Here is a 24,838-nt window from a genome sequence, read left to right on the forward strand (position 1 = left end):
TATCTCATAATCAAAATATACTAATGGGATATTTTCGAAATGCATGAAATGTTATTATTTATATTATTGCGTATAATGTTTAATTACAAATTTTTGGAAACAGTAATAAATTATTACCTTGGTATCCATGATTTTTACGACTTTCGTAATGTTTTTTATTTTTAATTTAATCCAAAATTAATTTCATTTAATATCGGGAGTTTTTTTTATTGGTTTCCTATAATTAGAAACGAAAGAATCCAATTATAAATAGTAATGTTTCGGGTCGGTCGCTCATCGCTTATGCTATTACAAACGTATATATGAAAGTATTATACCTTATTTTTCCTTTATTATGTACCCGATTAAATTTTGGTATTGTAGATATTGTTTCTCTGGTAGGAGCTCTACGTTCAAGTTTTCGTCTTTCCTTTTTTGTATGCTTCTTCATAGTTAACATGTACTCAGGAACATTGCACCCAGATTCACGCATTACGGCAGCTATACTAAAATATTAATATGTATAACAGAGCTACTTATCCTTGTGTTACTAATTTTATTGATTATTAATAATTACCTTCTCAAGTTTGTAGTATCTTCCTCGGTAAAAAAAGTAATCGCTTTTCCTCTATGTCCAGCTCTCCCGGTACGCCCTATTTTATTTAATCCATGATCAGAATTTTAAGCTACATATTTCTACATTGAATTTAGAAATACATACCAATTCTATGAACGTAAGAAATAGCAGATGGCGGGAAATCATAATTAATGACAAGATTTACACCCTTAAAGTCAATACCTCTTGCCATTAATTCTGTACATACCAAAACCCATATCTTTCCTTCTCTAAAGCAACGAACAACGTTATCTCGCTAAAACAAAAGGAAAACAATATTTGTACTGAATTCGATTTTATTAATAAATAATAATCCGTATAAAAAAAATACCTGTGTCTGTGTTCTATCAGCGTGAATAACATCGACGTTAATTCCATCATATATAAGTTCGTTAAATAATTCTTGTGCCCTTTCTTTACTTTGTACAAACACAAGCACAGGTGGCAATACTCCCTTTATTGAATGTAGAGAAGATAAAATAGATAAAATAAAAGTATTTGAGTAGAAATAGTAATCATTTACGTAAACTATTATATCCTACTTTTTGAATAATATTTCTAATCGCTACGAGTTTCCCTCTTTCTGTTCCAACAAATAAAAGTTCCTGTTCTACTAAATTGGTTGCAGCATTTCTGTAACAAGTATAATGCTTGTAAATGCATTGTTTAGGAAAATAATATAGAACTTTCACGATTAAATGTTAGAAAAAGAATAAAAGAGAATAATATAAACCTATGACCAATGGTAACTGTTATAAGACCCTTCAAATTATGTCTGCACCATTTTGTCACTACGGGAGTATTGGTTGCACTAAACATTGCCACGCGTAAATCTTTGTTTGTGCACGCTTTTGTAATTTCTCCCAACTGATCTCTGAAACACCGCGTTCCATCTTCAAAAAGTTTATCTGCCTCATCCACAACCAGCCATTCAACACTATGTAAATTAAATCATATAAATATTATGCTTTATTAAAATGGAATCAATGCAAAATAAAATTGATGAAACTTACTTTGTTAAAGACACAGCCGGTGGATCCTGATTTAAAAGAAATATTATTCTTTTCGGTGTAGTAATTAGTATATCTGTAAATTAAGAATGCCACAGTTTTTGTAACTACCCGAATAATTATTATGGAAGCGAGTTTCTATATATATTTTTACTAACCAAATTTTTGTGAACTTTTAGGCCCATATTTGCTTAATGCTTGGTTAATTTTACTTATAATATGAACTCTCAAATTATAGCCTTCGCTAAGACGTACACATTCTCTGTATGTTTGTTTAGATAATTCTCTCGTAGGACTTAAAATAATAGCTCTGAATCCTTTCTTCTGTGCTTCACTTAAATGGTATATTATTGGCAACAAAAAAGCAGCTGTTTTGCCAGATCCTGTTGGAGCACATGCTAATATTTGTCTACCCTGTTTTTTTATCACGAATATAAAAAATCAATACTTTGTTTCTTAGCAAAATGTTTGTTATTGTCAAAATATTAGAAGTTATAGGCCACAATTACTTTACTTGTAACATAACAGGCATAGCTTGCATTTGAATTGGCGTAGGATGTACATAATCGCATTCTACAAGATTGTTTAGTAATCTTTCAGGTACAGAGTAAGTTGTAGACAAATCCGTAAATTGTAATATTGGATCAGGCACACGACCTCCTGTCACACTTATATGATATTGATTACGGTATTGATTAATCTGAACAAAAGAATAGTTCTTTAAAAATTTATCTTTACAACCATTCGATTTGTATAAACATAATGTTTTAAACCTTTTCTTGTTTCAGCTTTAATTGTTTCTCTTCGTTCAAAGATTCTTTAGCTTTCTTAGACTTTATTTTACTACCATCTTTAGGAACAGATATTCCATCGAGCAGTATTAACCTATTGGTGTTTTCTGTTTCTTCATTAATTTCGTCATATTTTCTTTTTGCGGGCAACATTAAAGAATTTACGTTATCCAAGGTATTGATTTTCTTTTTATGCTGGAACCCATTTTCAGTCTGTTTTTTTACAAGCTATGGCAAACAAAACATTTATAAAACTGTTGAAGTACATTTAAAGTGTTTATTTTTTTATTTTGGAAAAGTACCTGAAATTTTTCTGCTTCGACATGAAAACGCTTTTTGTCGAATTTTACACCACTAGAAAGTTTTTGAAACAGTTCATACGCATCCATCCTTTTTTCTTTTTTATTTAATAATGATTAGTTTGATCGTAGTTTGTTTTGATAAACACGTGCACCGACGTCGACACTAAAAACGACGAACTTCAAAATCAAAGTTAAGACTGTTTGGTCAACGAAAAGACCAAAAATAAACATTCTTTGTTATAAAATTAAAGAATTATTATTTGGAATAATACAATACTTCGGAAATAAATCGTTTGAATATAGTTTATCAAGTCTTTGGACATATAAGGGTTTTTGACTGAGTTGGGCAAAATATAATCAGAAAAATGAGTAATGATTATGATTTCAATAATGTGTGTAATAATGACTAATAAGGGGTAATTATTAATATACATTGCAACAATGATGTTTTGTTTAAAAAATGATGCACAACATCAGGACTGACTAGCGCAAAATTATTTGCATTATAGTCATAGATTAATATTTTAAGCTTGTATTGGACAGTTCAATCTATACGTATTACATAGAAAATTATTTCTTAATATAAAACAAATTTATTAAAAATTCAGGCACGGAGTGGGCTTGTTTACATTTTATATTTTATACATGTATGCAACGTAATAAAACTAGAATAATAAAAGGCACTATTGTAGTTTCACCGCCATGGTTTCCTTACAGTTCCAGCACTAGTACTCCTTTTAATACTATGACCTGAAAGTTAAAAGTTTTTTTTTATGAATGTGTAGTCTACTATAAATATACACAAATCAAATACGCAAGCAAATAAATAAAAAAATCTTACAGAAGAATTTTACAGTTTAATCATTGCATTAAAAAGAAATAACTTACATAAAATGTTTGGAGAAATAAGTTTTTCTTTAACATCAGACGTCCAAGTTTGACATCTAGATCTAGATAAACACGAACGTGCAAATGAAGTTGGTTGATATTCTTCCATCCTGACAAGAAGACAAAAAAAAATATAAATAAATCACAGCATATTTATTACTAATTAAAATTTAAATACTTATATACTACATTGACATAAGAATAGAAATAATATACATATAATTGTTCATTTTCGAATTCCCATCTTGTACAAAAGAAGCCGCCTAAATGTTTAGAACATGAAGCAGCATTGCACAAAGCCAGTCGTTAAGTATGCGCGATAAATATTAACTAATTGACAAAATTATGATAGTAAATACATTTAATGCAAATGGTAACAACAAATAATGAAATAATTTATTTTGTTTTGATAGATTTCTACATCTTAAGTATTTATCGAATTTTCTACAGAGGGCAAAGTAAATTGTACTATGCAGAGTCATACTCCTTCTGTTTTTTCCTGGCTAAGGTCCGTTGAGTTGCAAACGAATATGATCTGGCAGACATCGGACGTTCTATGCGAGATTGCTTGATTTCACGATCTTGCGCTATTACTTGCATTCTTTTCTCGGGATTTTGGGCAAATAACTCCACTATATTCATAGAAGCTGCATCGCACTTTTAGAAATCACAAAATTTTTATAAACAGTCTTTTAGTGGAAGTTTTCAGTCTCAACATGATTTTACTTTTACTTATGGCCGATAACGAGATAGTAACTTTAATAAGCCATATATGAAAATTAACAATGATTTAATAGGTCTTGCCAATTATAAAATATTTGCTCTATTACATCTTATTACTCGCCAATAACTATAAAATGTGAATAATAAAGAGGAAATGACAAATATTATACTACTATGTATATGTATAACTAGTAAAACTAGATTTTAACAATTAAACTACTAAATATAAAAGAAGCGTATAATTCTATCAAACTGCTGCTAATATTACCTGTAGTTGAAGGCGATGTAGAAAACTAATTTCTGACCGATTAAGAGGTGCATCAACGTGAAGCTTGAGCATATAGTGTAAAGCTTCCTTATATGTATTTTTCAAAGCAATCACGCGTTCTGTTCGCATCAATCTACGTACTAAATAGCCTCTTGTATATGCATTGATCACGTTTGCTGCTTCTGCCTGTAATATAAAAACTGTTTTAAGATTTTTCTTGTAATTTAAAATGAAAATATGATTTCTTACATGTTTTTCCCCATACATTGTCCTATCAAGCACTGGTACATGAATAGTTTTACTATCTAAAGGAAATAGTTGTCGACTAACGTTTAAACGTTTCCACCCGCGACCTTCTTCTACCGGTTTCTCTTCATGAGTCTTATTATCTAGTTGCATCTCAGAGTCTTTGTTTTCATCTGTTATTGCAGGATTGTTGATTTTACACGATGATTTCAACTTTAATGTATCAACTGAATGTGAACATTTAGTAGAATAAGGTTCCAAATTACAAACATTCATTTCGGGATAAATATAATCCAGTGGGCATGGAATCAAAGTTGCATTATTGTCACCTAAATGTCCTATTTCGCTTTCTTGTTGTAAATTACTTTTTAGGTTTTTTATATTTTCTGTAGTATCGTTGCTATTTTCGAAATGTTTTTCTCCATTGGGAGTAACTTGACTAAAAGCGGAAGACAGAATGTTTTCAGAGAGCAACGGAACTGAAATCTCCGGGAAGGATTTTCTGATTTCTGTGAGTAAAAGTAATTGTTGCTTTTCAAACTCCTTCTGGAGCAGTGTCTGTTCCCTTTGCTGTCGAGACACTAGTTCGTTCATTTGTTTTTTATGCATTTCCTGCACCTTTTTGTAAACTGTTAGAAGTTTATCAGATGCAATGGAAGATTTTAAATTGGACATAGAATCTTCTGTTTCCGTGTTCTTTGAAATTTCTCTTGTGAAATTATTACTCATGGAAATATTATTATGCTCGCTCTCCGTGCATTTGGAAAATGGTACACCATTGCTGGTTAAATTTTCCAAAGAACCACCATGTTTGTACGTTGATGGAAAAGTAAAGGAGCTATTGTACTTTTTCCATTTTTGAAATCTGTGTTTCTTTTCATTTTTATGGTCCATGGCATAGTGTCTATTGGAATTAGTTTGTGCATTACTTCTGTCACCATTTTCATTGGCTAACATTGTTTGAATGCAATCAACAGATCTTGTAGCTGGATATGCTACATAAACAGATTCAGGTTTCGACTGCAACGAATTTGATTTACATATTTTGGTATTGGTACTAGAATATAAATTTCTTTTCTGTTTCGGAGCTATTCTGTATGATTCTAGAGGAACAAATTCTTTACTCTTGGATTCATTTTGCCACTCGATCTTGGCTTGTGCAATATTCCATTCTTTCCGACGTATTGTATTTGTACACGTTGTTGGAACATATTCTGAACAAGGGTCGGAATTCGAACTAGACATTTCCATTTGCATGTGTGCAAGTAGTATAGGACTTGGAGTATCCAGCACATAAGAACCTTGACGTACTAATTTAGGAATATCCCCTGTATTGGATAAACTGTTTCTTTGATATTTTTCATCTTCTCTGGAATTATAATTACTCAATATCAATGGAATAATATCTAATGTTTTAGGCACTTGTGGTTTTGAAATCTCCGACTCTCTTCTAAAAGTACTGAATTTCGTTGATGTTACTTGATTTAAACAATGATCTGTGCCAATTCCAATAGTAATCAACTCTGGATTTATTTGACATTCAGACTTATATTCTGTATCTAACTTCCGCATATCCCATTGTGTGATTTTTTCTACATTTTCATTAGGACTTTCAGAAGTGTCTGTTGAAATATCATTAATAGCCATAACATTATTTTTATTCTGATCAATACTCTTGCATTCAAAAGGAACTAAATTCTCCTTCAAATTACAAATTCTTTTTCTAAGTTGCAAATTCTTAGATCCTTTCCTAACTGTTTTTGCATTGATATTGTCATGTTCCTGAGCAACATGTAAAATTGCCAATTTTCTCTCTATATTAATTGCAATTTGTTTATAATTGGACATTTCCTCTTTAATATCTTTAGTCATCTGAAAATAACAAAATCCTATTATAGGGTAAACATCATCCAATAAATATTATTATGATACAACATAATTAATATGCATACCATGGGCGGTAAGATAGGAACTCCGTTAATTTTGATACATGAAATATATGAATGAGCTTCCATATTTTTAACTCTTTAAACAGATCTGCTAAAAATGATGTTAAATATGTACTTACAGCAAACATAAATGAACCAAAGAATACTTATTTGTCCTGATAATAGCTCTTGTCTAAGGTGGATAGAAAACAAAATATTTCTTTGCACACCAATCAGAAAATATTATATTAACAAACATACCGTTCGTTTTCGCAAAAATATGAACAAAATAATTAGATGACAATGTTACATAGTAATCTGGAAAAAAATTAAATAAAGCATTATAGAAAATGATGGTAGTTTTTATTCATAAGTATAGTCGTACATTATACAATAATTTAAAAAAAAAAATATGGTAAAGTTGAAATAGAATTTATGGACATTAAAATGCACATTTAACAAATATAATTGAATCGAACATAAGTAAATATTTGTACAACAGAAACTATAAACTTAGTATACTGGATACCTGTTTTACAACTTCTTAGTATTTCAAGATTTGAATAATTTGATAAATTTTATTTAGTATCAACCATCACTTACTTCTATTTTATATTTTATGATTAGTATTTCAAACCATACCACAATAAATAAGGAAAATTGATTACCAAAGTGTCTGTTTGTATTTATTAAAAACGTTGAGAGACCAATACACGATTCTGATTTAATAACAAATTCTACGTTAAAAGCACTAAATTAACAGAAATTAATATCTAAGAATAAAAATTCCGCTAATTACTTGTATATTCTTTGCGATCTGAAAATTAAAACATCAAATCGGTTACTGTTTACCTTAATTGTAAGTAAGCAAATACAAAAGTCTAATTTCGTTACGGTTATTAATGATTTAACAGGTTGGGTTAGACTAGTGTGGCCAGATTTGGCATAATCGAATGCATCGACAGGCGACACTACTAACGACGAACTTCCTTAGCAACTATCGGATTCGTGGGGAAATTGGACACATCTTATCACACGAATCATGTTACGTGAACTCGGTAATTCATGCAACTTCGGGGAATCGAGAAAGAAGGCCAGTGCGAGTCTATCCTTCTTGATCTTGATATTTTCGCAGTGAAGTAACGCACCACGGATTATACACGAAGCTCTGAGATAGGCGACAAAAAAAAGTATGGTCCCCGACGTCAGTGTCTCTTGGCGATAGGAGCACGAAGAATAAACGTAACCTCGGTTTTATACGATATACGTATAACCGTACTCTGTACGCATACTCCGTGAACGGAATTGAACGAAGTAGTGGGAAGTAATTGCAAGAATATTCTGTCTCGTTTGTAACACTTTTTAACTTGAAAATTAAATCTCAGCAATTTATTTTTACATCAACTATGTTTGTAATAGCCGTGATCGAATTTTAACGAAAGAACCATGTGCGATAATGTGAACAACAATCCATTCGCTGGATTGTTTTCAACCATCAACGATGCCATGTCATTCTCGTCTCAAAATCAGACGGTTATCGACGAAAATAATGCAACCAATTATGTTACGGAGCCTGAGAATATAAACGTTCACGATACGACGGAGCCCACAGATTTAAAAAATTCCAAAGATTCTAAAATCAATAGTCAGATTAATCAGCTACTTGGTGACATATTTGGGATAACATTATACGCAACAGAATCGAACGATCATCAAAAGCAGAGATTGATATTTGTTGACGTCGATACGATCGAGCAAGCAGTTTTCGAGCGATTAATGCTTCCCGATCTTGAGTCTAAATTGGTCCCTGTGGAAGGTTGTCAGGAAATGCCCTGTGATTCTCATACATTGGACGAACAAGCAATATCTTATTTATTTGAAAGCTATTGCAGATTGCAACGATACAACAATAAATTAGAATTATCTGATACCTTCTGTCAAATACATCAGGTTATTTTACAAAATGCAGGTGTTGCATTACAAGAGCCATACCTGTTTGAAGGACAAGAGGTATATTACATATATAGTTGTACAGAGGGTACTTCAAAAATAGGCTGCCAAACTTTGGTGTCATATTCTATTCTCCTTAATTGGCGTGGAAACTCTTCCTTTTCAAGATATAAACACGTTCTCTTTACAGTGAAGTATTTTAGGAATTGTTACAACTTGTTTAAAACTTGTTTCAAACTGATATTCTTCAGCAATAATATATGTTTTACATCAATGTTTTAGAAATACGTTGAACATGTTTAACAATTTCTGGTTTATTGCAAATGTGAAAAGGAAAGGTTTCTTTGGTAGAAACTCTGCTCTCTTGGTATTAGAATAAGCTATCCTAATAAGACTATCTTATCTATTAAGATCATAATCATGTGCTGTTTTTGATATTAGGATGATTTGCTCTATTATGATATTTACTTCTAACAGAAGTATTTACAATAATTGTAATTCTACAGCTATTCATATAAAATGTTGAGACGAATAACAAGTGCTTATATCACGAAGAGGAAAAGTTTCCAGACCTATGTTTATATCACCCTTTTTTTGAGAGAGTGGAAGATGATACCAAAGTTTAGCAACATATTTCCAAAGCATCCTATATATGGTATCTTGTTCAATGTTTACAAAGATGAAAGAACAGATGACATTTGGAGAAATGGAATTTAACTCTGTTATATATTTCAGGTTCACAAGCAATTTATCGCATTATGTATGGACGTAGCTGGTTTGAAACCAGAACTTATATCATTTACCAATGGTATTGTAACTGAATTGCAAGTAGAAAACAGTGAAAATGCTGCCCATATAATTGGTGCATCATTTAGTCCTATTCTTAATATAATTTACAAAGAAGTAGCTCAGAGTAATTTTATCTTGTACCATAAATACTGGTTTACTATATTACAGCTCTTTTCTTTGAATGAATCTCTAGCCAAATTAATAATTAATCATAATGCTCCTGAAGATAATCAAGGTCGTGCTTATGAAAATACATTATTAGGTGCACTCTTTAGTTTAAGTTGTTTACCAAAAACAGTAGAAGAACAATTCAATTTTTTTGAAACGCCATTCCACGAGGCAAGTGATATATCAAAGTAATCCCGAATTCCAAACTGGCACTGGTTTTTTATGTACGTTTATTTAAATTTTTGCATTGCAGTCTAATTCTACTATCGAAGATAACATTTGGACAGGCCTAGATGTATTAAGCGAATCTTTGCAAAAGATTTTCCATTTGTTGTTAAAATGTTCGGCGGAAGTTCGTCATTTAACATTACAATGGATAGGGAATTGTCTTCATTCAAATTCGGGTAGGGGGAAAATTTGGAATTTACAGACCGACGTGAGTTTTAACACCGTGTGCGTCTCTGATGGTTTTATGTTAAATCTGGGAAATGTGTTATTACGTCTTTGTCAGCCATTTTGCATTAAACTAAACGAATCGAAAGTGCCTAAAATAGATCCAACATATTGTGCTGCAGAGGTTAGTCAATATTTAACAAATGGGTATCGAGAAGCATTGTATTTTATAAAGATTAATTTATTTTTTTAGACAAATAATGAGAATGAATGTTTAAACCATACTATACATTTAAAAGGAATGTCTTCTGAAACTTGTTTAATACCAGTATCAGAAGACGACACGAGACCAGTAGCAAAGACATTCGGATTTACTACAGAATGTTTTTTTTTAACTCATAGAGCTTTAGACCTTGGCTACAGAGTAGTATTAGATAAGTTCTTAAGGTTTGTACTCTTTCTGTATATTTTTCTAGGAAGAGAGTAAAATTTGTAACAAAATGATTATTATTTTTCATAACTGCAGAACAAGTCATGATTTGGTGAGAATACAAAGAGTATTTCAGGATGCACAAACTGGCGGTAGTTCAGAAGTATCAGAATTAATATCCCAGCGCATGAACGAAGAAATGACTAAGTATGAGCTTGTTATTTTCAAATCTAAATATTATATTTTTTTTATTTTTATTAAATGTAAAAATATTTGTTACGCAACACATTTTTTAAATATGTAACTTATACACACCATTGTGAATAATTTGTCGTAAATTATAGGTATCTGTCTTTAAAAGCAAGTCTTTTAGCGCCAGAGATGTTAAAACTCCTGGTAAAATTCCATGCAACAACAGCATTCTGGTTAGTGCAAGTTTATCTAAATGATGTACAAGCTGATGATAGCAAACAGAGCAATTATGCTCCAAAGGAATATAAAACGGTAACATTTCCTTTGCCAGAAACTGTTCCAGATACTCTGAGGTATCTATGAAGAATCTTCTGAATGTTCTATCTTTTTCATTCATATTGATAATTTTCGTTTTTAACAATACATTACTTGCATTTAGATGCATTCCCGAATTCGTGGTAGAAAATACCATTAGATTTTTGTGTTTTTTGCGCCGTTTTAACCCAAATGTTTTTGAAGAACAAGGCTCATTTTTTTTGTCCCCGGTGTTAACGGAGGTGAGCCAAAAGTGTGTTTAACAAATTAATATTAACGCGATATAGTAAAATAATTAGGTATGTTATCTTAGATTATAGTGTTAATGGAGTCTCAACAACAATTATACAATCCTCATTTACGAGCCCGTCTGGCAGAGGGTTTAGAAGCTCTTTTACCTACAATGGACGAAACCACGAGCCCTTCAACATCCAATTTGGGAACATTCCATAGAGAACAATTATTTATGACACACCCATATAGACAGCATGTACGTAATTGCTTCTGAATTCGTAAAATATTTTTCTCTCATGAGATTATATTTTTTGTAATTTAGATCGTTGCCAACTTACTTAAAGTATTTGTAAGCATTGAAATGACTGGACAAAGCGTACAATTTGAACAGAAGTTTAATTATCGACGACCAATGTACGTTGTTATGGAGTATTTATGGAAACTCCAAGAACATCGTAATAACTTCATGTAAGTGAAAAGTAAAGTACATACATAAGCTGTTTACATAAAGTACAAATTGATATCAATACTTTAGTTTGAATATTTGCCTTATAGTGCTTTAGCCGAAGAAGCAGAGGCTAATATGGACGCGGCTCAACCACCATTATTTTTGCGTTTTATTAATCTTTTAACGAACGATGCAATTTTTCTGTTAGAAGAAGCACTTTCACACATGGCACAGTTGAGACAATTGCTTCATGCAAGGTATTCCATTTAATTAATATTAAATTCTGATTTTTATTTGAATTTGATCAGCAATCGATAGAGTTCTACAGTTTTTTGTTGTTAAGTAATACGATATTAATTTAAATTGAAAGGGAAAGTGGCGAATGGAACAAATTACCACAACACGAACGCGATCAACAGGCTCACTATTTTCTACATCTTGGCATGACTGCACGATTTGACAACATATTAGGTAGAAAAACAATACAGACGTTAAAAATGTTAACGACAGAGATCAAATCTATTTTTTGTCATCCAACGATGGTAGATCGCATTGCTTTTATGCTTAATTATTTACTACTTCAGTTGGTTGGACCAAACAAGAAGAACCTTAAGGTACAAAGTATAATCATGCATCCATATTATTTGAACGCAAAGAGTTTTAATACATCGATTTGTTTTCAGGTGAACGATCAGAAAGAATATGCATTCAATCCAGCTAATTTAGTATTAAATATATGCGAAATTTATATAAATCTTAGTCACAGTGAATCTTTTACGCTCGCCGTTTCTCAAGACGGTCGGTCATACAGTCCTGAACTTTTTAAATTGGCCGATAATGTTCTCGGTAAATATTTATGCGCGACTAATTTCAGTAAAAAGAACAGAAAATATATAAATCAATAATATTTCAGTTCGCATTGGAGGTGTGGGTATATTAGGCGATTTGGATCAATTTGCAAAAAAGGTAACATCGGCTGCAACTAACAAGAGAGAGGAGGATGAAATTTTGGTCAATGCTCCCGAAGAATTCCTGGATCCTATTATGTCTACACTGATGATGGATCCTGTTATTCTTCCATCTTCGAAAATAACTATTGATCGTCAAACTATTTCGAGGTTGATACTGATAATACGGAACATGATTAAGTATATTAAATCATATTTACTATCGATATTCTTTAGGCATTTACTAAGCGATCAAACCGATCCATTCAATCGATCTCCCCTCACTCTGGATATGGTAAAATCTGATGTCGAACTTCAACATCGAATACGAGAATGGGTGCAACAACAAAAGCAAGAATTGAAACGAAGTTCTTAGTGATTATTCAAGAATAAAACTCAGCCGGTGATCGATCGTATGCATAGCATATTTGTCAAGTTTCGCAGTTGTGAAGGAATGGATAAATACAGTAAATCCATAAGGTTTCAGGATAACAAAGACAGCAAAACGTGATCTATGGCAAACCCACCATGTGTCTATGTCTTTCAGTTTAAATTTTGTTATTTTATAATATACAAGGGCATATATTTTTGTATACAAATTCTCATTATAGATATGTACAAATATCAATTTTGTCCTGTAATTGATGTCTTTTTGTAGAACGTTCGATATTGCATGTTGTGCAAAAAATCGTGTTCTATAATAATCTATGTAACAATGTAAACATAGAGCTAAACGTTTGTTATTTTATGATGAATGTAAAAATTGCACATTACAAAGTTTCTTATATTTAATTTTGACCGAGGTAGGTGTTATAAACGAATTTTAAATAAAACTGACTTCAATTATCGAAATATATAGCATAAATTTAGTTTTTATCAATGGATTAAATCGAAATCGATTTATGAAATTTTCATATGTTATACGTTCGTTGAAACATTTTTATCGTTGTTGAATCGTTACGAATAATTTAACGTTTAGAATATCATCTCTTTGCTTTTATAAAGCATTAGTAAGTTCGTTGAAATTGGTAATAAACCATGGAGCTCTTAACTTAACGCTTTCTCTAACTATATTCCCTCCATATCCTGAGACAAAAATAATATTAATCTTAAATAATAAGCAAAATTATTTATATATAAATTTAAAGTAATTGAGATATACCTATAAACGAGTCTGCTATTGAAATAGTTTCTAAATCTGTTACTCCATCACCAACATGGACAATAGTTTTAAGCCCGATTTCTTTTTTAAGATGCTCAATTACTTTTGCTTTTCCACCGCTTGCAGCAGTCGGCTGATTTTCATCAAATCCTGCATATTCTCCTATAAGTGGCATTCATTAAATTTTCAGATATAACATATTAAGCTAATCAAGGGGAAATTTAAATAGATAATAAATGATAACCTGTGAAATAGAATTTTAGTTTGTTTGCAAAGACATTTTCTATTGGAATATTAAGCAATGTGGCAACTGGTGCAATTAAACAGTGAAAACCACCAGATACCAAAAACACTTGCTTTTTATGAGCTTGTAGGGCTGTTACTAAAGCTCTGAAAATTTCTTAATTAGTTTTAGAAGAAACAAAGAATATTGCATTATAGTAATATTTTCCAGATTAAAATTATTTCTTACATTGTACCAGGCGTAAGTTTTGGTGGATGGGACAATAAGAATTGCTTCACTTGCATATAACTTGGTTTTATGATATTCAATCTTTTGGTTAAAGATTGACGAAATGTCACATTTCCTTGCATTGCCTGACTGGTTCTAAAACCGTTTTCAATTTATTTTTTCCACGAAAAATTAAGATCACCATTTGTATGTGTTGTAGAAGTTGACTTGAAAACGCACGAGTATTCGAATCAACAGAAATGAGAAAAAAACATCTTACAAGGCAGCAACTTCGTCTCCTTTTCCACAAAATTTTGCAAGCTCGTCAATTCCTTCTTCTTGTATAACAGTAGAATCGACATCAAATGTAACTGCATCCGCGTTCCTCCATATAGATTTCACGTCTTCCAATTTTGCCATCTAATTTCTGGGCAACAACAGGTGGTACGAGTATTTCAATTTTTGATCACGTCAGATATGGAAAAATCGATAATTGTTTGCACAAAAGTAATATCACTAAATAAATATTTGGTGAAAATTGTCTTAGTCGTTAATAAGAGAACTTTACACGGAAACAGGAAATTTATTGTAATCTCTTTCGGCCACGTTAAAGCGTTACATCATCAAAATTTATGTTTTAAAAATGTCTAATATTCTACTGTTATTGGAAAGCGTTAACATTTTTACAGGTTATGATACCTTCATATAGCATATCTACGTTATGACATCTACATATTGTATTTCGCACATTATCTACGCGTTTAATTTAATTTTTTTTACAAAGAAAATTTACGTACATGATCGAGATCAACAGTTTTACTGAAACTGTATGGTATTGATAGAGGCAACATTTATGAACATATTTCGTTTTAAGGTGTTGTTTGTTACGTGTATCTCGCATTTCATATTTTAATTACATAATTTTTACTCGTTAATATCTTTATTAGAGTACATGTTAAATTTGTCGATAATTGATTGTATTGTAGGTGATTTATGATGCGTCGAAAAGTCGACGAAAGTGACCCCTTTTTGGATATCATAAAATGTCTACTTTCAGTTTGTGTTGAAAGACTGGAGTAAATATTTTACTTTAACTTTCATTTTTGTAATTAGAGTCATAACGGGGACTAGAATTTATTTCTTAGATAGAGAATACATGTTTTCTTTAACGAGTAACCAATCGATTAAGGTTACTTAAAGATTTTTAGATTATTAAAATACGATTAATAAAATATGTACCTCATTGATAAGTACACCGCAAATCAAATAGAAGTTGAGCTCATGAATACCTACAAAAAAGTATTAGACAACATTTCATTTTGATTTAGATTAAAAATCAAATTTATATTGTTTTAAATTCGCAGCCATTAGCTCGGTGTTACCCATAATGAAGAAGTTCTTCTTCAAAGGTAACAACCCTGGCGGTTCCAGGAGTACTGAAAAGATTTGGTCAGCGGTGGCCACTTTTATGCAGGCGACCCAAAAAGCAGCAGCCAATCAGCAGCCAGTCCGCTGGGGGCGACACTTGCTTAACAAAGTTGCATAAACATGTTTATGTTGGGGGACAATTTGTCTATCAATGTTGTACAGATGTCGCTTGGTCACTCTCCATGGTCCGTGCTCCTTGATGGTTATAAGAGCCCCCCTGGGGCGCTCGCGGGAGTCCTCCCCCAACCCCCAAGCAAGACGGACCGTATCGAGATGAAGAATTTAATTGAAGATGGCGGCCAAGGGACAAACCGGTCTTTTTAAAGACCAAGAAAATCTCATATTTGGGAACAACACCTAAACTGAACAACTCAGAGACTGAACACCTCTGTTGTGGAACAACTTATGTAATAAAACTGAACATGGTATATTTGCCTATATAGGCAAAAAATATACAAATACAAATTGAATTAAATATTAAATAAACATTCTGTGTTATAAAATTAAAGAATTATTATTTGAAATAATAGAACAGTTAGAAAATAAATCGTTTGAAAATAATTTCTAAAGTCTTACTTGATAAACTATATTCAAATGATTTATTTCCGAAGTATTGTTTTATTTCAAACATGATTAGGGGGTCTTAAAACGTGTATTTACGTGAAAATTTTTCATTGCTTATAGTATGTATAGCTCGAAACGAAATAAAAATGCATTAAAGGAGGAATGATTAAATCCTAACTGTATTGCAAGAAATCGTAATTAAATTCAGACAGACATGATAATCTATTGTAAAGTTAAAATATAGTGGATCTGTCGACGGTAAAAATCGGACATATATATGTTTTGTGAATATTTTCCAGTTGCATTAGGTAAGATTAACTGGTAATGTTATGTACAAATATTTTTAACAATACAGTTTTTAAATAAAGAAGGCAAATATTATTTATAAAAAGGATATAGCACAATAGATTTATTTCTTCAAATAATACATTTATGTTCAATGTGTACATGCAATGCTTCATATAATAACGAACATTCTTGATTATAATAAAACAAGAGACACGATTTTTAAAGTGCGCTCATTAATAACATTTCTTATGCCTACGTCTTTATGGAGAGCGTATATCCTTTATTTCAAATCACCGATTTGATTAAAAAAAAAAAAAAGAAAGAAAAAGTCGGTAGACTAGAATTTAACATTGATCGTCCAATCGATATATACATATATAAATGATTTTAAAAGAGTGTAACTGATGTTGAAAGAAACAATTCTTCTGTGTCACTTTCTTTACGACAAAAATATCTTCGTATATCAGTCTGCATGCGTTATCAAATTTTGATAACTATCTAATGCGGAGCAATGAAGGATCGTTGTTTTCAAATTTATATGGAGATCTGAAGAAGCATGTTTTCAATATTCCCAATTTCTGTTGGCAGTTCGGTGTACACAGAATTCCATTCATTTGGAAAATCTCGTTTCGCAGATTTGATAAATTCCACGACAAAGCTGATCGTCTCTGTACAACAAATATAAATACATAATAAACATATTAATCGTAGTAGTTACATACGTATTATAATAATGTATTAATAATTGATAGTATAGTAAAAAAAAAATTGTGTAACACACCGTAATCGGTAGTAATGTCCTTTTGTAATACCCTGAGTGCCACCTTAAGCAACATATGCATATGTGGTTGTAAAATGCAATGACCAGCCTCATATAATACTAATATACTTTTAAAAACTGCCTTATTTTCTTCGAAATCTTCTTTCAATGGCAACTGATTAACAAAAACTGGAAATACTTGGTCTAGAGGCAAAATGGAGTAATTAGCAATAATGAGTCGTGCGATTGCACCGACAACATTATCGCGAGCACCTGCATGAGTCTCTTTAGCGATCAAACTTGACAAAACTTGCAAAATATCAGGATAATGTCTGAGGCTTTTGTTAAGAAACATTTCAATATCTTATTCATTTGCTCTTCCTTAAAATTACTTTACAGGGGTCTAAGAATATTTGAAATGACAAATTAAAAGGATACGAATAAACAGCATCTTTGCCATGTAGAGCTAATTCACCAATTCCATAAATCGCATTATTGCGAACTTCGGCACTAGGATCGTTTGTGAGTCTCAATAATGTCGGAAGAAGCTGAGGAACGAAAGCTGCTACTGTATGTTTAAGTCCTGAGAAGCACTCCGAGATTGTACCAACCGCAAACGATCTCTGTGCTTCGGACTTATTCTTTTTCTGAAAATATTAATTAATTATTACACGTATAATCAGCCAATGTTCGACTACGCGTATTGATAGAATCATACCAATCTTGTTAGAAGCATTGGCAATGCAGCTTGGAAATAAAGCGCAAAATCGTCTGGAGCGATTACATCCCCAAAATTAGATAATACATCACCCGCACATTCAATCAATAATTCATCTTGTTCGGCTTCGGTCTCCACTTCTTCTGCATCTTCTTCGTCCTGACATGCTGTTTTACCTATAATAAGCCACATTTTGCATACATATTCGATTACTAAAAGAATAAAATTTAATAAACTTGTTTTACTTACCCGACATAACATCCGTGACAGAATTCATTATAGCATCTTTATGGCCTTCTCCAATAAGAACAACCGTCTTAATTTCTTTCAAAAGTTCGCAATAAGCATCCAAACCTCTAATAGCTACTGTTCGTTCGTTGTCTAGTCTTATCAATTCTGATAATTTTGGTATAAATACAGAAAGAGCTTTCAGTAGCGCTTCCTTTCCTTCGTTACTATCAATTTTGGAAAAATTAATACAAAACTGTAAAAGACCTTCAATGGTAGCTTTACGAATATCTTCTTGTGGATAATTCGTTAATTTAAAAGTTTCCTCAAAAGACTTTTGTAGATATGGCAGGAATTCCTCTCTACAATAATTTATATGTAATAATAAATATAAAAATGATATAATCAAACGTGTACAATTAATATGTCAGTAATAAATATTTTACCCCGTATGTTCGGCGATTTCCTTTAAGGCTAAAATTGCTCCTATCTTTTCATCGATGTATGCATTTTCCACACTGTAACGCGTCACATCATAATCGTCATCGTCTTCCTCGTTATCTGTATTTTCAATATCTTCTTCGTCATTTTCATTTCCACTGTCGCTAAGATCTTCGTACACTGGAAAAAGAGAAGTCTCATCTTCCTTATAGTGAGCCTATAAAAAAATAAAGCGACATAATTGTAAAATATCATTGCATCGGTAGTACTCTTTTTACAATTTACATACCACTATGCCTTCTGAGCTTTGTATGCTGACTATCATGTGTTCGATCATTTTTGGCAAAGCACTCGCCATTTCCTTTTTCATTACAGTACTAATCGAGGCAAGCAATCCGTAAATAGATTTTTTTAAATCGGGATCTTCGGTTTCTTCTAGTAATTTCATTCCAAAATTAAGATACCTGGCAGCCAAAGGTGCAAAACTTTTATCATCTATCGTTCTTGCAATTATTCCAAGAGTATCTATAATATCGATTAACTTTCAATAATATTATTAAGCATTGCTTAATTGTTAAGTGTACTTTTTAACATACGAACCAATAGCTTGTGCTTGGAGACACATAGTTTCTTCCGTTGGTTTTTCCATAAGATAACTATCAAGAATGGAAATGATCTTTTCAAAGTATGGCAATATGTGCTCTTTACTGGCCATAACAGCCGAACCAATAGCGCTCAATGAAAGTTTTCTAACGTGAATCGGAGTGTCGGTATTCAAAATTTCGAAAAGCCTTTCCATTAAAGTCGGCAGATATGGTAGAAGACTTTCATTCAAATTTTCACAAAACATTTCCAACGCATAAAACATACGATCGACCGAGGGCGGTGCTTTTTTCTCTTGTTTAATATGAGCACATATTTGACCAAGATACTCAAGTAATACAGGCAATAATTCCGAAGAATATTGAGAAATGTCTGGTTGTAAATATTCAGAGAATTGTCCCAAAGCAAAAAGAGCAGCATTCCGTACCACGGTAATGGAATCTGTAATCCCTTGACAAGTGCAACGCAAGAAAGATTCAAGATATTTAGTACGGATGTATTCCGAACAACGCTCTGCTAACACTGCCATTGCTAAATACGATGCTTTCTTTGCATATATGTCTGTTCCCTGGAGACTAGGTTCTATGTATCGCAACTATAAAAATTATATAGAAATAAAACATTAAACTAATATTTTACAAAGAGAACGATTATATGCGTTTTAAATAATACCAATTGAGGAATTAATTTCTCTGGAGGTAAATTAAGTGCAAGTACATCCAAAACTTGCGCGGCACAAGCTACGAGTGTATTGTCTTCATCATCGGTAAAATAAACTTCATCGTCCTCGTCCTCGGGTCGTGTGGACATAAGATTGAACAGCATGTCTACAAAATCGTCGTAAGAAATTATATCCCTACAGAACGATATAAAATCATACATGTAATATAACTTACCTATAATGGGTTCAACAAGCTTATGCTTTATTATGGCTTTCTTCTTTATTCTGGCTACCAAGCCAATACAATCAACAGCTTCGACTATAAGAGCATTATCTAACGATTTATTACTAGCAATACCAAGGCACATACTGACAAGCAGTTTGACGTGAGGTGCTATCACAGCAACTGCATTTTCACATAGTTCATTTATTAGTTCAAAGCACTGTACACCATCTTCATTGTTAGCAATACGAAATTGAATTGTGGTCATTACTAGTGGCATCATTTGATGATACGCGTTTACCATCTTAAAAGTAATTTATCATAAAAGAGGTTTAACACTATTTTTGATAAGTTTGTAATCATTGTACAAACTTACCATCTGATAGCCTTGAACTAATGGAACAAGGTTTTGCAATGTCCGTAGAACGTAATATGCTACTGGGTCCCCTAAATCGTCTAGACTACTTAAAGTTTGATTCAGGAGACCCATCAGCGACTCTGCATGTGGTAGGTATGTATCGGGTGCCATTTCTGTCATAATTGATAAAGTATAGGTTCCCAACTATAATAAAATTGTTCCTTAGTTTTTATTTGTCATCTATTACTCAAAGAATTTTCATACCTTTTTATCAGATAAACTTTCACTGGTAATTAATTGTTGAACAAACTGTAAAACTTCTGGCCAACCGTTAGTAGGCAATTCGTGCTTGACTATTAAACCTATTAACTGTGCAATTGCATTTTTTACAGATTTGTCTGGTTCATTGACCAATGCCTGAAACAATGCAAATCATATAATTACATATAATTTGTTTTAAAAACGTGATTTTTTAAATATTATTACCTGCAATATTACTGTCTTAAATAGGCTGCGTATATGTTGTGGTAATTGTAGCCAATGTTTTCCTTTTTCATAACGTTTTCTAAGCAATACAGCTGCATATTGTCGTATCTAAACATACATAATCTTCTTGATTTACAGGATTCATGATTATATTTACCAAATGGGGTATTTACATAGCAAAAGTACAAACCTGAGATTTTTGCGACGACACTATAAGTTGGCATAATGTTGATATACTCTCCGGTTTTTTAATAGCCTCTGTGAGTTCAGCTGTTCCCTGGAAATTACATCAGTACAATATTTTGTTGAGTTATGTAAAACATAAGAGCGTCTGTGTGTAGGTGCCTGACAGCTACATGCTAATAAATGAAGCGCAGCTCGTCTTTATTAAGGCTTAAAGCTACCTGACACGCATATTAAATTATGAGGGTGGTAACAATAGGGAAAGCGATACAGGCTGTATTTAATTTATTTCGTAGAATAAACAGCACAATGTACAGAAAAAACAGCATCGTTGATTAAAATTCCTGACGCGAATCTAATAAAATAACTTCGACAGCATTTAAAATGGTTATCAGCCGATGCGAACACGCGTTTTAAACATCGTAAAATTTATTCCTGTTTTAAGCAGTCACTTTTCTAGACATACCTGTTCGACCGTTGTGTTATCAGCTACAAGTAACTTCGATAGTATTTCCTCCATTATCGAGTTAATATTAATAATAAAATATGTATTTAATAGTACTTCCGAACAAAGTAGCCGGCTGTCTACCACCGTTGCTCTGACCTGTTGGTGACGTCCATATGATATTTCAATGCTCATGCGCGATATTACATGTATAAACCACGAACAAAATTTATTTCCAGATCAATTTTTCTTTCCATATAATTTGTTTAATTTACAAATAAAAACATTTACAAACAAAGTACACGACTTAATTATTATGGATATATATTTTAACGCGTCTACTGACTTTTGTGTTACTTAAACAAGATATATCGCCGCTACGAACGACGAAAATTCTTCAACTGCCTGTACAGTGTTTGAGTTACGTAGATGGCGCTTCAAGCGTATTTATTACCGAGCGAGTACGAAGTTTTACTTCTTCGCAGAAAATTGCAATGCATTGAATCTTTTTGTGTAAAATGATTATTTAAAGTGCCGTATCATGCTAATTAAAATTCAAACGGTACTATTCATAGCTGTGATTATTACTAGAGTATTACAGACTATTATTTTCAACAATTTTCACGCGAAATACAGTCAATGTTCGTGCAACTAAGAATCTCTCTACATAGCCTTAACGAAGCACAAAACATCTTATTTCGAGTCAAAACGGTCGAACTTTTGTACATTTTCTGTAACTATACACAATATTTGATAAAGTTATCGATCAATTCAAGCTTTGTGTCTTTGATCCTGCGTTAATTGAAAGTACGATCCTTTATTCTAATGAATCTGTTTGCAAGAATATTTTTTGCAATTTTTTCTAACACGATTGTAGTTCGAGCAATAAAGACAACCTTGTGGATTAAAAATTTAAAAATATTTATTTAAAATTAACAAGATAAGTGTACACTTTTAAATATTAATCTTTTTTTCATATAAAAAATTTGCGAACAACTGTTTCCTTTTCATTGTTGGCAATGTAAGACCAGATCTTTTTATCTTCGTGCCTGTACAGTGTAAGTCACGCGGACCGTTTGTTCCAACTTCGCCTAAAGTCTCGCAACGCGTTGAGCAGTTTATTATTTTAGAGCAAACTCCTTCCTTCCATATTCTCCTCTCTTTCTCTATTCCTTGTTCACCCTCGTTTCGATTCGTGCCCGCTCTGTCGTTTCCTCTCGTGAACGTTTCGATACGAAGGCGCCTTGAGATAATGCAGTCTCCGAAATTCTCTGGGCCGCTGTTTTGAAAAACTACGTACGCCCCGATTCGTGGAAAATGTTAACCGTCATTCCGTCTTCGTCGTTATTTTTCAAATTGTTGTTCAATCGTCCCGATTTCCCGTCTTCCGGACCAGCTTTAAAACCCGGTTATTACGTTCCGTTTACTTATCTGATAGATTAAATGTATCGTAAGTTACGCCCGTCACAGCTCAAGAACCGACACTCGTCGTCGAAGTTATGTGCAGTGAAAGTGGCTCCTTAGATTCGTTACAAGTGGATGGTAATTATTAGAAGTACGGTTTCAAGTTAAAAAAATCTACATCGAGATAGATGTCGCAATGAATGCATAATGTATTCATAGAGGGCAGCAAAAGTTGCCATGCTCGGTTACATTTTCTGCAGTATCGGTGAATAGTATCGTTATTCTTCTGGTTTTTAAGATAATAGCTATGCTAGAAAATGTACTTATAACTTTCGTGGATAAGATGTACGATCTATCTCGAGAAATATCGCAGAAACGCTGTATTCGTCGAAGCACAACCAGAAGACAGCGGATAGCCTGTCAGCGGCATCGTTGAGTGACTCCTCTTGCACCTCGTGCATATTCGTCCTCTAGTTTACGTGCATTCCAGACGACCTCAGACGAGCTCTTTTCGTACCAATTTAGTATCGGGATCGCGTGTTGTCAATAAAAATCGATCAAGAAACCGGCTTTCACGAGACAAAAAATACTTGGCCATTTCCCGCCATTTTTTGGCGCCCAAATAATGTCGACGTCGATTTTACTAATAAAAAGATGTAAGGTTAGGAAATTTGACACTCGAGTCTTTAATTGTACACAACTGATTAACGAAGAACAGTATTATTTTACAAATAATAAGTAAAATGTTAAAATAGTTCATTTTTTGCTTTTAAGGACGTCTACCTGTGACCTTGTAAAATGGCGCCAAGAAGTACGTGGCATAAAAATACTACTACATCCGTTAGGCGACTTACAGGTATTTTATTGAAAAATTTTTAAAATAATCATTAAACATTTGAAAATTTTTAAATACGAACTTCGTAATTTCTAATATACGAATGCACACGAAGGGAATCGTCCGCTACGTCATTGTACGTGTCGATAGGTGACGCCTTCGTCGGGGAGAAAAATCTTAATGCGTAATTAATGTCTGTGATGAATCAAGCCGACACCACATGCGATTCGCTATCGAGCGCAGTGTTTTGTAATTTATTACATAAGCAATCGTGTCTCTCGATTCTCTGGGTCGAATAGGATCGTGGAGAAGCATTACGGGTACTTGTACGATTTATATGATTCGTTCTCTTATTTGACTGCGATAATGTCAGAATGAAGCGCCACCGCGACATTTCAGGACGCGACAGGATCAGTTATGGGGTCGACGTGACCGCGCGAAGGTGCAACACATGATTTATAGGAACGTTCACAGAAGGTGCCGCGGGACTATTTGAACACATGACCGAAAGAACGTCCGAGGGAACTCCATATTGCTCAAATAAGCGTATCCTAGATGGTTCGAAAGGAAACTCCGACGTGTTCGTCATTTTTATGGCAGGGACAGGCAACAAGCTGTTCCAATAGAAATCTGTCGCACACTGCTAGCGTTGACGACCGTATTATCTTTTTTATAACCAAAAAAGGAGCCAGGCTTTCTGGCTCCTAATTCCGTGAAAAAAGTAGCGGAATCTTTGGAGTTCAGACTTTTTTTTATTTCCCTTTTTTTTTCTCAGGAGAGATGAAAAATTTAAAAAAAAAAGACCCAAGTTTCCGAGGTCGTAAACGTTGTTCTTTCGAACTTCTTGACGTTACGGAATTTTTAAGTACAAAATCACTGGAGTTACTGGCTCCTCCATAATCCTTTGAAAGAGCCTTTCGATTCTCCAGACTCTGGCAGTTTTCTTGGGACCTCGCGATATTACTGATGTCAAGGAAGAAGGG

At 32.8% G+C, this 24,838-nt stretch overlaps 5 protein-coding genes across 14 annotated transcripts; 1 reads left to right on the top strand and 4 right to left on the bottom strand.

Moving 5' to 3' along the window:
• Positions 1 to 76: 76 nt before the first annotated feature.
• On the bottom strand, positions 77 to 2,854 carry LOC122395396 (probable ATP-dependent RNA helicase DDX52). 3 transcript variants are annotated; one of them, XM_043392930.1, is made up of 12 exons: positions 2,699 to 2,854; positions 2,379 to 2,624; positions 2,120 to 2,305; positions 1,764 to 2,019; positions 1,609 to 1,681; positions 1,329 to 1,532; positions 1,138 to 1,228; positions 927 to 1,049; positions 701 to 851; positions 557 to 632; positions 318 to 485; positions 77 to 217 (listed from the first exon to the last, which is right to left on the bottom strand). In XM_043392930.1, exons 1-12 carry the CDS (start codon positions 2,783 to 2,785, stop codon positions 184 to 186), a joined length of 1,695 nt encoding a protein of 564 aa, XP_043248865.1. In that variant the 5' UTR covers positions 2,786 to 2,854; the 3' UTR covers positions 77 to 183. The 3 variants fall into 3 exon arrangements, with proteins under 3 accessions (XP_043248865.1, XP_043248866.1, XP_043248867.1); XM_043392931.1 differs by having other exon boundaries at positions 2,379 to 2,650; positions 2,699 to 2,834; XM_043392932.1 differs by lacking the exon at positions 77 to 217 and having other exon boundaries at positions 426 to 480.
• A 453-nt stretch (positions 2,855 to 3,307) lies between these two features.
• Positions 3,308 to 7,748, bottom strand: LOC122394949. 3 transcript variants are annotated; one of them, XM_043392147.1, is made up of 8 exons: positions 7,646 to 7,748; positions 7,420 to 7,568; positions 6,776 to 7,069; positions 4,827 to 6,695; positions 4,578 to 4,763; positions 4,071 to 4,243; positions 3,587 to 3,696; positions 3,312 to 3,448 (listed from the first exon to the last, which is right to left on the bottom strand). In XM_043392147.1, the coding sequence occupies exons 3-8, from the start codon at positions 6,836 to 6,838 to the stop codon at positions 3,393 to 3,395; spliced, it is 2,457 nt and encodes an 818-aa protein (XP_043248082.1). In that variant the 5' UTR covers positions 6,839 to 7,069; positions 7,420 to 7,568; positions 7,646 to 7,748; the 3' UTR covers positions 3,312 to 3,392. The 3 variants fall into 3 exon arrangements, 2 of the variants coding, with proteins under 2 accessions (XP_043248082.1, XP_043248083.1); XR_006258946.1 differs by lacking the exon at positions 4,071 to 4,243 and having other exon boundaries at positions 3,308 to 3,448; XM_043392148.1 differs by lacking the exon at positions 7,646 to 7,748 and having other exon boundaries at positions 7,420 to 7,634.
• A 301-nt stretch (positions 7,749 to 8,049) lies between these two features.
• Positions 8,050 to 13,431, top strand: LOC122394948 (ubiquitin conjugation factor E4 A). Of its 3 annotated transcripts, XM_043392145.1 has the most exons (15): positions 8,050 to 8,761; positions 9,437 to 9,829; positions 9,912 to 10,235; positions 10,305 to 10,498; positions 10,578 to 10,688; positions 10,826 to 11,026; positions 11,113 to 11,230; positions 11,302 to 11,478; positions 11,545 to 11,690; positions 11,778 to 11,927; positions 12,041 to 12,284; positions 12,354 to 12,516; positions 12,584 to 12,788; positions 12,855 to 13,030; positions 13,098 to 13,431. In XM_043392145.1, exons 1-14 carry the CDS (start codon positions 8,198 to 8,200, stop codon positions 12,991 to 12,993), a joined length of 3,129 nt encoding a protein of 1,042 aa, XP_043248080.1. In that variant the 5' UTR covers positions 8,050 to 8,197; the 3' UTR covers positions 12,994 to 13,030; positions 13,098 to 13,431. The 3 variants fall into 3 exon arrangements, with proteins under 3 accessions (XP_043248080.1, XP_043248079.1, XP_043248081.1); XM_043392144.1 differs by having other exon boundaries at positions 8,051 to 8,761; positions 12,855 to 13,431; XM_043392146.1 differs by lacking the exon at positions 8,050 to 8,761 and adding an exon at positions 9,105 to 9,356 and having other exon boundaries at positions 12,855 to 13,429.
• A 61-nt stretch (positions 13,432 to 13,492) lies between these two features.
• Positions 13,493 to 15,596, bottom strand: LOC122394950 (phosphoserine phosphatase). Of its 4 annotated transcripts, none has more exons than XM_043392150.1 (6): positions 15,470 to 15,596; positions 14,511 to 14,657; positions 14,252 to 14,386; positions 14,024 to 14,169; positions 13,780 to 13,941; positions 13,493 to 13,703 (listed from the first exon to the last, which is right to left on the bottom strand). In XM_043392150.1, the coding sequence occupies exons 2-6, from the start codon at positions 14,648 to 14,650 to the stop codon at positions 13,615 to 13,617; spliced, it is 672 nt and encodes a 223-aa protein (XP_043248085.1). In that variant the 5' UTR covers positions 14,651 to 14,657; positions 15,470 to 15,596; the 3' UTR covers positions 13,493 to 13,614. The 4 variants fall into 4 exon arrangements, with proteins under 4 accessions (XP_043248085.1, XP_043248088.1, XP_043248086.1 ...); XM_043392153.1 differs by lacking the exon at positions 15,470 to 15,596 and adding an exon at positions 15,028 to 15,109; XM_043392151.1 differs by lacking the exon at positions 15,470 to 15,596 and adding an exon at positions 14,930 to 15,048.
• Positions 15,597 to 16,740: 1,144 nt separating this feature from the next.
• LOC122394947 (importin-4-like) lies at positions 16,741 to 21,778 on the bottom strand. Its single transcript, XM_043392142.1, has 15 exons — positions 21,638 to 21,778; positions 21,179 to 21,265; positions 20,989 to 21,096; positions 20,767 to 20,919; positions 20,521 to 20,706; positions 20,157 to 20,448; positions 19,933 to 20,087; positions 19,258 to 19,855; positions 18,947 to 19,182; positions 18,663 to 18,874; positions 18,238 to 18,578; positions 17,989 to 18,164; positions 17,709 to 17,917; positions 17,292 to 17,602; positions 16,741 to 17,178 (listed from the first exon to the last, which is right to left on the bottom strand). The coding sequence occupies exons 1-15, from the start codon at positions 21,689 to 21,691 to the stop codon at positions 17,045 to 17,047; spliced, it is 3,252 nt and encodes a 1,083-aa protein (XP_043248077.1). The 5' UTR covers positions 21,692 to 21,778; the 3' UTR covers positions 16,741 to 17,044.
• Positions 21,779 to 24,838: the final 3,060 nt, after the last annotated feature.

This window comes from Colletes gigas, unplaced genomic scaffold, assembly GCF_013123115.1.
Source record: "Colletes gigas isolate AHSC1104 unplaced genomic scaffold, ASM1312311v1 Colletes_gigas_Sc00005, whole genome shotgun sequence".
In the NCBI taxonomy this organism is placed as follows: Eukaryota; Metazoa; Arthropoda; class Insecta; order Hymenoptera; family Colletidae; genus Colletes; species Colletes gigas.

Excerpts from the sequence above, each read along its gene's own strand:
- LOC122395396 (XM_043392930.1), bottom strand. The coding sequence starts at position 2,785 with ATGGATGCGTATGAACTGTTTCAAAAACTTTCTAGTGGTGTAAAATTC. Across the intron at positions 1,050-1,137 it reads TTAGAAATATTATTCAAAAA|GGAGTATTGCCACCTGTGCT; the intron begins GTAGGATATAAT and ends CATTCAATAAAG. Across the intron at positions 218-317 it reads CATAATAAAGGAAAAATAAG|GAAACCAATAAAAAAAACTC; the intron begins GTATAATACTTT and ends TTCTAATTATAG.
- LOC122394949 (XM_043392147.1), bottom strand. The coding sequence starts at position 6,838 with ATGGAAGCTCATTCATATATTTCATGTATCAAAATTAACGGAGTTCCT. Across the intron at positions 4,764-4,826 it reads CAATGTATGGGGAAAAACAT|GCAGAAGCAGCAAACGTGAT; the intron begins GTAAGAAATCAT and ends TTTATATTACAG. Across the intron at positions 3,697-4,070 it reads GCCAGGAAAAAACAGAAGGA|GATGGAAGAATATCAACCAA; the intron begins GTATGACTCTGC and ends TCTTCTTGTCAG.
- LOC122394948 (XM_043392145.1), top strand. The coding sequence starts at position 8,198 with ATGTGCGATAATGTGAACAACAATCCATTCGCTGGATTGTTTTCAACC. Across the intron at positions 9,830-9,911 it reads TTGAAACGCCATTCCACGAG|TCTAATTCTACTATCGAAGA; the intron begins GCAAGTGATATA and ends TTTGCATTGCAG. Across the intron at positions 11,231-11,301 it reads TGTCCCCGGTGTTAACGGAG|ATTATAGTGTTAATGGAGTC; the intron begins GTGAGCCAAAAG and ends ATGTTATCTTAG.
- LOC122394950 (XM_043392150.1), bottom strand. The coding sequence starts at position 14,650 with ATGGCAAAATTGGAAGACGTGAAATCTATATGGAGGAACGCGGATGCA. Across the intron at positions 14,387-14,510 it reads GGAGACGAAGTTGCTGCCTT|AACCAGTCAGGCAATGCAAG; the intron begins GTAAGATGTTTT and ends AAACGGTTTTAG. Across the intron at positions 14,170-14,251 it reads AAACTTACGCCTGGTACAAT|AGCTTTAGTAACAGCCCTAC; the intron begins GTAAGAAATAAT and ends AGAAATTTTCAG.
- LOC122394947 (XM_043392142.1), bottom strand. The coding sequence starts at position 21,691 with ATGGAGGAAATACTATCGAAGTTACTTGTAGCTGATAACACAACGGTC. Across the intron at positions 21,266-21,637 it reads ATAACACAACGGTCGAACAG|GGAACAGCTGAACTCACAGA; the intron begins GTATGTCTAGAA and ends TGTAATTTCCAG. Across the intron at positions 18,165-18,237 it reads TGTCACGGATGTTATGTCGG|GTAAAACAGCATGTCAGGAC; the intron begins GTAAGTAAAACA and ends GGCTTATTATAG.